The sequence below is a fragment of the Nannospalax galili genome, unplaced genomic scaffold (genome assembly GCF_000622305.1).
Source record: "Nannospalax galili isolate Female #2095 unplaced genomic scaffold, S.galili_v1.0 scaffold473, whole genome shotgun sequence".
NCBI lineage: Eukaryota > Metazoa > Chordata > Mammalia > Rodentia > Spalacidae > Nannospalax > Nannospalax galili.
Window position 1 is genome coordinate 569,910 of NW_008334092.1, and position 14,598 is coordinate 584,507.

At 44.6% G+C, this 14,598-nt stretch overlaps 1 protein-coding gene across 2 annotated transcripts in view; it reads right to left on the reverse strand.

Moving 5' to 3' along the window:
• Ak2 (adenylate kinase 2) overlaps positions 1-11,134 on the reverse strand; it is a 28,830-nt gene extending 17,696 nt beyond the window's left edge. The window contains exon 1 of one of the 2 annotated variants that reach the window (XM_008829214.3): positions 10,923-11,132. In XM_008829214.3, coding sequence (XP_008827436.1) covers positions 10,923-11,015 — 93 coding nt within the window. In that variant the 5' untranslated portion in view covers positions 11,016-11,132. Of the gene's footprint in view, positions 1-10,922 lie in introns of both variants that reach the window. The other variant, XM_008829213.3, reaches the window with a different exon arrangement.
• Between the last annotated feature and the right edge of the window lie 3,464 nt (positions 11,135-14,598).

Consider the following 14,598-nt stretch of genomic DNA (forward strand, 5'->3'; position numbering starts at 1 on the left):
GAAGTTCTGGTTTGTGATTCATGGACTGATTCCACTAAGGTGAAGAAATTACTTCACAGCAAAATGGAACTCAATGAGAAGGCATTAAAGACTCTGCAGCTTGGAAAATGAAGGTCAGGACCTCAATGGAAAACCAGCAGGCACTGTGGACATACACCAGAGAGCAGTGCTTTCTGTCGATCTACTCCGGTTGTTAAAATTGACTTGAGTGAACAATTTATAGAGGTCAGGATCCCTCATGAGGAAAAAATGATCAAAATATCACAGCTGTGCTGACAGAACTTGACTGTTCAATTACGATCACTTTTCCAGGTGGTCAGACTCTACAGCTACACGAAGAACACGCACCAGTAGAGAAGATGTGGCATGGTGGCACGGACTGTGTGTGCGTTCCATGGATGGGCTGATTTTGTCTAAGGCACTCAACAGCTGTGTGATATGGGACTAGTCATATAACTCCTGAAGAATCAAGAGTCAGTTTCCTGGGCTGAGCCAGTAGCTCAGCCAGTAAAGTACTTGCTTTGCAAGCACCATTACTGGAGCTCTATCCCTAGAACCTATGTGAAAAAAGAAAGCTGGGTGTGGTGGTACTTGCACTGGGGGGAGGGGGAGGCAAAGACAGGAAGATCCCTGGGGCTCACAGGTCAGCCATTCTACCCTACTTGATGAGCTGTAGGCCAGTGAGAGACCCTGAAAAAGAAAGAAAGAAAGAGAGAGAGAGAGAGAGAGAGAGAGAGAGAGAGAGAGAGAGAGAGAGAAAGAAAGAAAGAAAGGAAAGAAAGAAAAGAAAAGAAAGAAAGAAAGAAAGAAAGAAAGAAAGAAAGAAAGAAAGAAAGAAAGAAAGAAAACGGTGGGGCTGGAGACATGGCTCAGTGTTTAAGAGCACTGGCTGCTTGCTCTTGCAGAGGACCTGGGTTAGATTCCCAGCACATGGCAGCTAACAACTATCTGTAAATCCAGTTCCAAGGTATTGGACACCCGCTTCTGACCTCCACAGACTTTGCATGACATGAATGCACTTACATGCAGACAATGCACTCATAAAAATGGTGAACAATACCTGAGGAATGAAGCCTAAGGCTGTTCTCTGGACTCCATAAGCATGCGCACACACAGACACGCACACAGTTGTCTCAAATTGAGACAACTGGCTTATTTCATACATCCCTTGAGAAGATAAATGAAATAAAGTGCCAAACCATCAGATACACATCAGGCATTCAATAAAGACTTCCTTTATAGTCTGACTTCTTTTTTTTTCAGTCTTTTTGAGACAGGGTCTCTCTGTAGCCCCAGATGGCCTTGAACTCACAGAGATCTGCCTGCCTTTGCCTCCTGAGTGCTGGGATTAAAGGCGTGCGCCATCATGCCCAGCTATAGTCTTTCTTTTTGTGCACTGTTCTTTATCTACAGCCTACAAAAGTCTGATGAAGTCACTTTATCATAGTCTCAAACTTAAGCTCTAGATCCTCTAAATCACCTGGAGAGCGGTGTTGACATGCAGGTTCTGATTCCTAGGGTGGGCACTAATATTATGCTTAATCCCTCCTCCCCCCATCACTGGTGGCTGAACCCAGGGTCTCCCACAAAAGCTAGGCAAGCGCTCTCTCACTGAGCTACATCCCCAGCAACGTGTGCTTCACTTGGCTGCTGGCCAGACTGCTACTGAGCAAAGGAATTAGCTCAACCCCTCTATTAAGAACCTGTATGTGTGAACCTGAGGGTGCAAGACTGTTTTGGGGAGTGGAAGAAGATGGCTGAGTAGGACTTACAAATGGACCCTATTTAAGATGGTCCAACTTCTGATTTTTCTACTTTACAATGGCTTTAAAGAGGTTCACACTGAATACAAACTGTTCTTTGAATCTTGATCTCTCTCTTAGGCTGGTGAAAAGTGATATGATTCTTGTGATGTTGAGCAGAGGCAGGGACTGGCAGCTCTAGTCAGCCATACAATCATGGCAGGAAACAACTGATAATCTGTAGTGCATTATGTCAATAAACTAAGCTATGCTCGGAGATTTATTTATTTTTTCTTGTCTTTTTTGAGATAGGGTCTCCCTGTAGCCCCAGCTGGCCTGGAACTCGATATGTAGACTAGGCTGGCCTCAATCTCAGAGATCCACCTGCCTCTGTCTCCCAAGTGCTGGGATTAAAAGCATATGCCACCATGCTCAGTAATTTACTGAATTTTTAAATTTCATTTATTTATTGAATATATTTTCAATTTACGGCTTACCATGGGTTTACCTGGATATGAGCAATCCTAAACTGAGGAACATCTGTGTTATCACAATCTTCTTTTTTCTATTTTTAATATTTCATTTATTATTTTATGTGTGTGAGTGTATTGCCTCCATGTGTGTAAGTGTGCCCATGTCATGCAATGTCTGTGGAGGTCAGAAGGTATCAGATCCCTTGGAACTGGAGTTACAGACAGTTGTTAGCCACCATGTGGGTGCTGGGAATCAAACGCGGGTCCTCTGCAAAAGCATCCAGTGCTTTTAACCACTGAGCCATATCTCCAACCCCCCATCACGATCTTCTAAAACACTTTTTCTTAAATATAAACATTAGGCTGGGCATGGTAGCACTCGCCTTTAATCCCAACACTTGGGAGGCCAAGTTCAAGGTCAGCTTGGTCTACATAGAGTTCCAGGTCTGTTGGGGCTACAGAGAGATCCTGTCTCAAAAAGACCAAAAAAGAAGAAAAAGAAAAAAACCCCAAACATTGGACCTGGGGTAGTGGCAAGAGATTGGGTTTTGGCCAGGTGTGGTGTTTCATACCTTTAATCCCAGCACTCAGGAGGCAGAGGCAGACAGATGTCTGATCTTTGTGAGTTCAAGTGGTGCCTGGTCTACCTAGTGAGTTCCAGGTCAGCCAGGGCTACATGGTGATACCCTATCTTAAATAAAAAACAAACAAACCAAACCAAAAAAACAAGATTGGGTTTTGAGGTGGTACAGAGCTGGGCTAGAAGTCAGGTTCTATTGTTTATTCACCATTTCACTTTCAACAATAACTGATATAACCTTCCTAGGCCTAAGTTTCTTCATCCAGAGTATAAACCATGGGATACCTCCCTATGAGGGAGGGAGGCTCCAGAGTCCCCCCACCCCCCAAATTGTACAGGCCATCGACATTACTTTTGGTTGCCCACCAGAATGGGATAATAAGCCCCTACTGCTGAAGACACAATATACTTTGGTTGCAGACAAAGAGAAACTGCAGTTATGGTCACTTGCACAAGGTCACTTTTACGAGATCAGTCAACATTCCAACAGTCAGAGCTAACTGGACTCAGTGGGTTATTAAAAAAAAGAGCAATGTGTACTTCCAGCTAGTGTGGGTAGTTAATATATTATTGTTTTGGTCTTTTTGGTCCTGAGGATTAAATCCAGAACCTCATGCATGCTAAGTACTCTAACTACATTCCCAGTGCTGGGTTTAATAGGCCTATGTATGCAAGAAGATCCAATATAGTGATGTCATCAGAAAATAAAGGGAAACTTCAGTTCTCCGAGCACCTGTTTTCTTGCCTAACAATCATCTGCCTCTAGTCTTTCCCACTTTATTTTTTTTGGTCTTTTTGAGACAGGGTTTCCCTGTGGAAGTCAGAACAGGGTGTCAGATCCCCTGGAACTGGATTACTGACAGTTGTTAGCTGCCATGTGGGTGCTGGGAAAAAAACCCGGGCCCTCTGCAAGAGTAGTCAGTGCTCTTAAGCACTGGGCCATCATCTCTCCAGCCCCCGTCTCGGCCTTCAATGCTCTTGCACAGCAGCTAGAACCATGCCCTACAATACTGCAGGATATACCCACACCCCAGCACACACATTTACAAACTTGCTAGTGTTTATGTAGGCAGACATCGGCACCAAGACAAAATATCCTGGTTTGGAACTTAATGCCCTGCACAAACTTCGTATACCTTCTAATAGCACTCCACAGTGGGCCATGGGTGGAGCTCATTTGGTAGAATGTTTGCCTAGCATGCATGAAGCCCTGAATTTGAGCCCAGTGCTGTGATGACACACACCTGTAATCCCAGCACTTGGGAGGTGCAGGCACAAGGACCAGAAGTTCAGGGCTGTCCTCAGCCACATAGTGTGTTGGAGGTCAGTCAAGGCTAAATGAGTGCATCTCAAAGAAAACAACAACAAAAAAAAGTGTCCTCTGTGTATCTCCTTTACTCCTGCAGATAAGCTGCTCTTATGTATGGGTCCTAGAGGTACAACCTAAAAGTTTCTCCACAGCCCTCGGCCCAAGCTTTTCATGAAGGAATGTGCTTTTCCTTCCTCTAGTCTCCCCTTTCTGTCTTTTTCTGTAGTCTTTTTTTTAAACTTCCCCATTTGTGAGACAGGGTCTCACTGTTAGCCTAGGCTGTCCTTGAACTCATCATTTTCATACCTCAGCCTTCCAAGTGCTGGGATTACATGTACTACCATACCCAACTAAGAAACACTTTTTGGGTGGGGTTCCTAGCTCAGCGGTAAAGCACTTGCCTAATAAGCACAAGGCTCTGGGTTCAGTTGGTCCTCAGCTAGGAAGAAAGAAAGAGAAGGAAGGATGGATGGAGGGGAGGAGGACATTTTTAGTTTGGGTCACAGTGTAGGAGCATCTAACTCCAAAAGGAAGAGAGAGACAAGAATTTATATAAATCAATAATAAACCTAAATATTACAGATGCTTTAAAACATCTCTCCAGCCAGGCGTGGTGGTGGACACCTTTAATCCCAACATTTGGGAGGCAGATGCAGGTGGATCTCTGTGAATTCAAGGCCAGCCTGGTCTACATAGTGAGTTCCAGGACGGCTGGGGCTACAGGGAGACCCTGTCTCAAAAAAAAAAAAAAATTACTCCAACCCCAAAGCAGAATTTTCAAATGATTAACTATTTTAAAACATAAACAAGGAATTTTTGTGTGTGTAGGTGTTTAAATGTGTGTGAGTGCAGGTGCACATGTGCCATGGCACATCTACGAAGTCAGAGGATGACAACCCTTCCACCTGGCTTGAGACAGGTCTCCCTTGTTCACCGCTTCATATGCCAGGCTAGCTGGTTCATGAGCTTCTGGTTATTCTCCCAGACAAGTGCCCTATTGTGTCTAGCTTTTATGTGGGCTTTGGGGATATGACCCAGGTCTTCAGGCTTGTGGAGCCTGCCTTTTGCCCACTGAGCCACCTTCCCAGGCCAGGAATTTTTAAAGGAAACTATTTCTGTCATGCCAACATAAAACATGAAATACTAAATTATACAGGTATAACAGGAAGTAGTGGAAAGAAGACAAACTTCACTCAAGCCCTAGGCACTAGCAAGTCAAAACTGCAAATATCTGCCGATGGGGACCAGGCAGTCTATGCAAATGAATGAGTCTAATGGAAGCCACAGTGAAGGGGATTCTGCAGGGGACAAGAGGGCCTATGGTTGACCATCCAAAGTAGCAATATCACTCAGTTATGAGTGGCTCCTGCCACACTGGAACAGAGGCCTATTGCCTGCCAGATCTGATTTCTCAAGAGAGACCAACTGGGGGTTTTGTTTCGTTTTTTAATTTCACAACTAAAAAAATTCCATGGCCAACCCATTATTTTGAAAGCTGACAAACGGAACAGACCAAGCAGTTAATAGACTTTTCTATATAAACCGCACGGCTGGGTAAGCAAACAGCGGATGGTAGGTCTCGCTATAGAAAAGTAAGCCAAGCGCCAGCCACGTGGGCACACTGTAATCCTAGCACCGAGCAGGCTGAGGCAGGACTGCAGTGAGTTTGCAGCGGATCTGTGCAACACAGTGAGGCCCTGTCCCCAAAAAAAAGAGTGGGGGAGAGAGGGAAGAGAGGAAGAGAAATTTTGGCTAAGGAATGAAAAAGGAGCAATATAATTAGACTAGCATTTTGTCACCCACAATTAATTACCAGACTTAGCACTGACTGGCAACTCTGATTACCTCAGAGACAAACTATTGGAGGTCTCCTAATGAAGAGCAGTGCAGTATGTATGGTAGCTGGGCAAAAACAAACAAACAAACGAACAAACCCAAAATCTGAACCTGATTAATTAGAGGAAGTAAATTAAATATTTTCAGGAATAAGAGAGGAGGATGGTAAATATACCAGAGGAATATAATGGAAAATTCTGGAAAGAGGGACAATATTCCCAGGAGCACCTAGTTTCTTTCACAAAACTGAAAACTGCAGTATCAAAAAAAGAGGAACAGCCAGGCGTGGTGGTACACACCTTTAATCCCAGCACTTGGGAGGCAGAGGCATGGAGAATTCTTACAAAAGTAAAAATGTTGAGAGGCAGAGGCATGCAGATCGTTGTGAGTTCGAGGCCAGCCTGATCTACATAGTGAGTTCCAGGACAGCTGGGATTTTATCTCCTTTTTCAAAAAAAAAAAAAAAAAAAAAAAAAAAAAAAAAAAGGAACAAGCTGGGCACTTGGGATGCAGAGGCAGGTGGATCTATGAGTTCAAGTCGAGCCTAGCCTACATAGCAAGTTCCAGGCCAGCTGGAGCTACAGGGAGACCCTGTCTGGAAAAGACCAAAAAAACAAAACAAAAGAGGAACAGTAGAGGCTGGAGAGATGGCTCAGCAGTTAAGAGCACTTACTGCGTTTCTAGAGGACCCAGGCTCAGTTCCCAGCACCTACATGGTAACTAACAACCAGCAATAGCTACTGTTCCAGGGAACCTGACACCCTATTTTGGCCTCCACAGGCATTGCACACTTGTGGTATACTTACATCCATTCAGACAAAATACTCATACACATAAACTAAAAATAATCTCTTTTTAAAGAGGAATAGGGCTGGCAAGATGACTCAGGGTAATGATGCTTGCCACCAAGCCCGATGAGTTGAATTCAATCCCCAGAGATGGTGGAAAGACAGAACTGATTCTGAAAGTTGTCCTCTACCCTCCATGTGTGCACCATAGTTCGTTCTCTCTCTCTCTCTCTCTCTCTCTCTCTCTCTCTCTCTCTCTCTCTCTCACACACACACACACACACACACACACACTCATACATTAAATAGAATAAATTTTAAATAAGGAACAAAAAAACCCTCTCACATTCATGGCAGGGAGCAGTGGCACAGGCCTTTAATCCCAGCTCAAGGCCAGTGTGGTCTACACAGCAAGTTCCAGGCCAGCTGGGACTACAGGGACACCTGTCTCAAAAAAATCCAAAACACCAACAAACTAACATATTTGTGAGACTAATGGAAATTTGAATTCTGACTCCTATTAAAAAATTGTTAAATTTTAACCAGGCATGGTTTTAATGGTTTTAATCCCAGCACTCAAGAATCAGAAGCAGGTGGGTCTCTGATCAAGGCCAGCCTGGTCTACATAGTAAGTTCCAGTCCAGCTGTGGCTACAGGAAGACCTTGTCTCAAAAACAAACAAAAAAAGTTAAATTTTTAGGGGATATTGTATATACTTACATATTGTTAAAAAGAATTCATCTTTTTATAGATATTAAAATATTTACATAAGATGCTATGATATGGGCTAGAGAGATGGCTTAGAGGTTAAGAATACTGGCTGTTCTTGCAGGGGATCCAGGTTCAAATCCCAGCACCCATATGGCAGCTAACAACTGTCCATAACTCCAGTTCCAGGGGAATCCAACACCCTCTTCTGACCTCCAAAGGCATTGCACAACACAGGTGTACTTACATACACGTAGGCATACACTCATACACTAAAAAAAAAATAAAATAAAATATAAGATGTTATGATGCTTGGAGCTGCTTTATAGTAATTTGTAGGGAGCATGGATGGGGAAGGAATGGCTACCAGTTGACGGTTACTGGGTCTGATTATACCATTGTTTATTTATTTTATAATTTTTTATCTTTAATTTAGACATGGGATTTTCCTTTTGGTATAACTTATCTAATTAAAATATTCATTTGTAGTTACCACAAAATAGTCACACAGAAAATTGTATTTATATTTTGGAATCAAAGATCGCCAAATAAGAGGAGGATAAAGCTTATTTCTCCAAAGGAGAGAAAGAAAGGCCCAGAGAGCCCCTCATTACAGCAAGGATCAAAAGGGGCTAATCTGTGATTTGGTGATTTGTATACAGAAAAAAATTGTACAAGTTTTCATAAATACAATCAAAAGCTGAACATCATTGTGCATCTGGTTTGTAGCCATTTCATAGCTGAGGAGGAGTTTGTGGAGACCACTACTGTGTAGTTTGAGGCAAGGTCTTACACTTGCTTAGGCTGGTCTCACACTTAGCCTAATCGAGCCCGGAACTTGAGATCTTCCTCCTCTGGTCTCCCTGTTCGCTGGGATCAGCTACACCTGCACCACTATGGCTGCTCTTCTGCATTTCAAACTTACTGTCATAAAAAGTTTGGGTGTGTGTGGGTGGGGTGTGTCCGCAGGCTGAATGCTGCTACAGGCTGCCACTTTGGAACCTGTGTGAACTTTTGTTCAAAGCTATAAAACGACAACAATTGAATTCTTATTGCTTCCGTTATGAAAAGGGACAGAGGTTAAGTGACTTGTGTGCATTTTACTTTTTTGAAATCTCAGTTCTTTTGTTGTGTTGCTTTCTGAGACAGTGTCTCACTCTATAGCCAGGCTGGCCTCAAACTTTGACAATCCTCCTGCCTCAGTCTTTGGAGAGCTGGGATTACAGTCGTGAGCCCCACACACACCTTTTAAGCTGCAGCTCTACTCACTTCACAAAGCCTTCTCAGGTCAACTCCTACCATGCCCACACCCTCTTCAGTGGGCTCATCAGTATAATTTTCTTCCAAACCTTAATTAATCAGCATTGACATTAAACTACATCACAGCTGGAGTGAGGATACACTGCTGAGGGAGTCAATAGTCACTGGCATCTGGTATGTGCAGACCATCAAGGAATGAACAGGTGCTCCCACACAGAAAGAACGTGACTTTCCAGTAGCCTGGTGAGCTTTTCGGTTTCCAGGTGACAAGGCAGAAGTGAAGAAGTAACATAGCTTGCTAGACTAGAAAGCCCTTGACTCAGTACTGGAATGAGTTATCCATTTCACAACGACTGAAACTATCAATTTCAATATAAACTATAAACAAAACAAAAACTCCACAGATGAGCGATCCTATCTGTACTTAGCATTTCACAGCAGAAGTTCACCAAGTCTAGGATTAAAGATCTGTAGACTGCATCTTACCCAATAACTGCAACAGGAAAGAAGTAATGTTAACACAAGTACAAGGGGACTAGGCAGAGCCCCAAAGAACCTGTTAAGTTTATAGAGAGAAGGGGCACAGTGCCCTTTTTGACCTAGGGCCCAGAAGCAGAGGTAAAGTCAGAGGAAATGAACACCATCCTCTTTATCACCCCCATGACTTTGTGTCATTTACCCATTTCTTTTTTTTAAAATATTTCATTTATTATTTTTATTTTATGTGTATGAGTGTATTGCCGGCACGTATGTGAGTGCACCCGTGTCGTGCAATGCTAAGGCGGTCAGAACAGGGCTTCAGATTTCCTGGAACTGGAGTTAAGGATGGTTTGTAGCCATCATGTGGGTGCTGGGAATCGAACCTGGGTCCTCTGCAAGAGCAGTCAGTGCTCTTAACTGCTGAGCCATCTCTCCAGCCCCCATTTACCCATTTCTAGTGACCTCATCAAATGTCAAGTTATGTGCTGGGTATTGTGGGGGTCCCAACAATGAGTAGGATGATGATCTGTTTGCCAAAACTTTAAAACCCATCAAGACGAGCAGGAGAGATGGTTCAGTGAGTGAAAGCTTTTCCATCAAGACTGACCATCCAAGTCCCATCCCCAGGACCCACCATGTTGGAAGGCGAGAATGACTCCCACAAGTTGTCCTGACCATCACATGTGGGAATCCATGTGCACACACACAGATGGAGATAAGTAAATGTAAGAGGTCTAAAGTCATCTTTCAAGAATATTGACAATAAACTTGGTGTTAGGAAGAGTGAGCATAAAGCAATTCCCATTTGCCTGAGCACCCAGACTTGCAAGAATTCCCTTTTTGAAGCTTAATGATCAGCAAAAGCCCAAGGTGATGCCAAATCCTGGCCAGGAGAGGGGGACATCAATAACCTGACATACAGGCTTCCAAATCCTAAGTAAGATTATAAAACCCAACCCTGATCTGTACTATGTCCCACATCTGGAGAGAGCCCGGTTGCCAAGTAAGGCCCTGCAGTAGGGCAGAAGGCAACTTCAAACTCCAATCCTCTGGAGACACAAGGCTTCTGAGATTCCAGTCCATGAAACCAATGTCACTAACTTGGGAAGGTCCTCTGACCTCTCTGGATCTGTTTTCTTATCTGAGGATGCAACACACTAGGTTTCCAAGATCCCTCTCACCTAAAATCATTTGAGTCATTTTGGGCGGCAGAAGCTCCCAGGAGCATTCCTAGTCTCCAAGCTTGGGCACTATCCAAAGGTTCCTACTCTGAACCTTTATTGACTCCAAAGACTATAAACCCCAAGTTTGGGATGAACAGGGAGGGTTTTCTCCCACTCCCCCCAACACCCGCCACTCACATAGGTCTTGCCTCATTCTTGGCAGTACGCCTTGAGCAGCTCGCCAGCTCCCACTCTGCCCCACTCTGCTAATTCATTAATCATTAAAAAAAAAAAAAGTTCTACCCCCTTGTGCCTGGACGTTATCATGATTCAGAACAATCCACTCCCAACGCACTGGGCACGTGGGTCGAAAAGCAAGGCTTCCACTCGGCCCCGGGGTCGCTTACCCTACGAACTTCCCAGGCTCTAAAGGCATCCAACGGCCCCTGCACCCTCTATCACGGCCCCTTAGGACCGAGTGTCCCAGCACTCCAATTCCAATCTCCCGGGATATAGACCCCGCAGGCCTGGGCCCACCGCCCAGCTCCGGCTGCCCTGACTTAAGACCCGATCGGACGCTCACCTGGGTCCCCTTCCCAGCCCCGGGTGGCCCGAGCAACACGGCCCGGATGCCTTTCCGGTACTCGGATTCCGCCGCCAGCGCGTTTGGAGCCATGTCCGCCGAAGTCTTTCGCTGCCAGCCACCCGCACACCTCACAGGTTCGGTGTCTACAGGCCAGCTCCACGCAAGCCACGCACGCCCTACCCCCGGATCGCACTGGCAGCTCGCCGCGTCCTTCAGCCCTCATCGCCCGCCCCCCGAGAGCGATGGACACGACCGCCGACCAATAGGACGGCGAGGCTAAAGGACCCTACTTCTGATTGGATAGAATGGGTGCGGGAGTGAGGAAGAGGCGGGCCATCGTGGGCTGAACTGGGCTCCCTGCCTGTGTGTGCAGTGGGCGGGAAAACGAGAAGGAAGACACAAGTTGCGCGCGGAGTTCTAATTCAGGCGTTTGACAGTTAATGACACCAGCGGCTCCATTTAAAGCTTAAGAACGCGTGGGAGTGTAAGTGGGTGTAATCACTTAGAAAACAAATTGGCAATAATGTATCAATGCCCTTTGGGCCGGTAAGTGCACTGCTAGAAATTCAAAGGACGTAAGGATATCTGTAATGATTTTGTAACAAAGATGTTGATTGCTTTATTAAAAACAGCCCGAAAGCCCAACACCAAAAAATAAATAGCTCAAATATCTAACAATAAGATTGGTTAAATACATTGCAACAAGTTTGTATCCTGGGATCCCCCTTTCTATAAAACTTTGTATAATCAGGGGAAAATCACCCCGATACACAAAATTGCTGTAACAAGAAAGCCCGATTTTGTTTGCTCTTTACAAGTGCAGAGCTCTCTAGTGTGATTAGAGGAACGTTTCTCCTTCCTGCGTTTTTATATTCCGAAAAAGTTGTATAATGAGTTCTATAGTAACAGGCATTAAGCCAGTCTTAATGGTGCAGACTTGTAATCTCAGCTATTTTGGGAGGCTGAGGCACGAGAACCACGAGTTCAAAGCTTGTCTGGGCTACAGAGTGTATTCAAAGCCAGCCTGTTGTCAAAATAAAAAAAAGAAGAGGGCTTCGGTATAGCACAGTGACAGAGTGCTTAGGAAGCGCACAGGTCCCTGGGCTCAAGCCCCATGACTGCGCGCACACACACACACACACACACACACACACACACACACACACACACGATCCCTGACTTTGAAATCAAGAGAAAGATAGATTTTCTCCAGAGAAATGAGCCTGTCTTGGACAGGGAAATAATATCTACAGCTTTTTGATGTGTGAAAGTTCATCCAGTCCCAAAAGACCTTTCTCAACCTTTGGTGAAAGTATAGTTAGGAAACAATTATGCTTCCTGCAGACTCATAGTAATCATTTCCTACATCCTAGTGATGAATTTTCTGTCCTTTCAGGGACTTTACCTTATAGAAGGTTAACAGACTGGCCAGATGGCTTAGCAGGTAAAGGTGCTTGTCACCAAAGCCCAGTGACCTGAGTTCGATCTCTAGGACCCACATGGTGGAAGAAGAGAACTGGCTCCTGAAAATTGTCCTCTCACCTCCACACATATTCTGTGGCACATCTGTGCAGGCACACACACACATGGAGTAAGTGTAAAGAATAAAAATGAAGCTAGCAGGCCTAGTGCACACCTTTAATCCCAGCTAGGAGGCAAAGGCAGGCGGATCTCTGTGAGTTTGAGGCCAGCCTGGTCTACATAGCAAGTTGCAGACCAGCTGGGAGTACAGAGAGAACCTGTCTCAAAAAGGTCAAAAACAAAACAACAACAAAAAAGTTAGCATTATTCTTCTTGTTCATCCTGGACTTCTTTTTTAAAAAAAATAGGAACCTGCTTGATCTTGGTGTCTCCTAGGGGCTGTGAAGGAAGCAGAGATTATTGTGCCATTTTTCACCAAGGAGGCTGAAGCCCAGAGTTATGCAGGGATCAGTTCAAAGTTACACAGAAGCAGAATTACAAGGATAGGAGATAGGATCTGGGGTGATGATGACCCATTCAACTGTGCCTGCCACTCAAGCATGAGGACCTGAGTTCAGATTCCCAGCCTCCAGGTAAAAAGCCAGGCATATCAGCAGTCTGTAATCCCTGCCTGGGGAAGGTGGAGCTAGGCAGATCCTTGGGGGGTCATTGGTCAGTTAGTCTCGCCCAATCAGTGAACTCCACGTTCAGTGGAAGACCCTGTCTCAAAAAATAAGGTGGTGGTGGGCATGGTGGCACACACCTTTAATCCCAGCACTGGAAAGGCAGAGCCAGATGGATCGCTATGAAATGGAAGACAGCCTGGTCTACATAATGAGGTCGAGGCTAACTGGGGCTACAGGAAGACCCTGTCTCAAAAAAGACAAGAGAGAGAGAGAGAGAGAGAGAGAGAGAGAGAGAGAGAGAGAGAGAGAGAGAGAAAGGAAAGAAAAAAAAGGAAAAACAAAGGACTGGTGTCCCAGAAAACACAGGGTTTATAGGAACTAGCATATTTTCTCTAGAGGAAGCGTCTGTGTAGCTAAAATCACTTTCATCACTAATCCCTGTTTTGATTCTGACCAGGCATGGACACCACTGCCCAGTAGCGAAAGCAACTAAGAAATATAAATAATACAAATTGTAAAGATTTATTTATTTGTTTGTTCCTGATTTTTTTTTTTTTTGGTCTTATTTTGTTTGGTTTGAGACAGGGTCTCCCTGTAGCCCCAGCTGATCTGGAACTTGTTTTATAGACCAGACTGGCCTCCATCTCACAGAGATCTGCCTGCCTCTGCTTACCAAGTGCTGGGATTAAAGCTGAGCAGCACCATGCCCGCTTGTTTTTGATTTGTAAAAATATTTCATTTATGGGGCTAGAGATGGCTCAGTGGTTAAGAGCACTGACTGCTCTTGCAGAGGACCCAGGTTTGATTCCCAGCACCCACATGGTGGCTATGAACCATCCTTAACTCCAGTTCCAGGGGAATCTGAAATCCTCTTCTGACCTCCGTGGCATTGCATGACATGGGTACACTCACATACATGCAGGCAATACACTCATGCACATAAAATTAAAATAATAAAATATGAGTATATTGCCTGTATGTATATAAGTGTACCCAGGTTGTATAGTGCCCACAGAGGTCAGAAGAGGGTGTTGGATTCCCCTGGAACTAGCACTATGGACAGTTGTTAGCTGCCATGTGGGTGCTGGGAATCAAACCCGGGTCCTCTGCAAGAGCAGCTAGTGCCCTTAACCACCGAGCCATCCATCCAGCTCCTGTTTTTGATTTTTTGAGACAATCTCTTGTATTCCAGGTTGATCTTGAACTGGCTATGTAGCTGAGGATGACCTTGAACTCCTGATCTTCTTGCCTTTACCTTTGTAGTGCCTGTATAGCAGATGTGTATCTCTATGTCTGGCTTTACACAGTGCTGGAGATTGAACCCAGAATTTTGTGCATGCTGGGTAGTAGTGCTATATTCACTGAGTTACATCCCTAGTCCTATTTATTCAATTATAAATGTCCTAGGCTTTGAGGCATAGTAAGGAACTATTAAAAAAAAAGATCCTGTGAAAAGAAAGCAGGTTCTTTTTTTTTTCCTTTTAATTTTATTTATTATTTTTATTTTATGTGTACGTGTGTATTGCCTGCATGTAGCTAAGTGCCTCCGTGTCATGCGATACCCGTGGAAGACTGAAGAGTCTGCA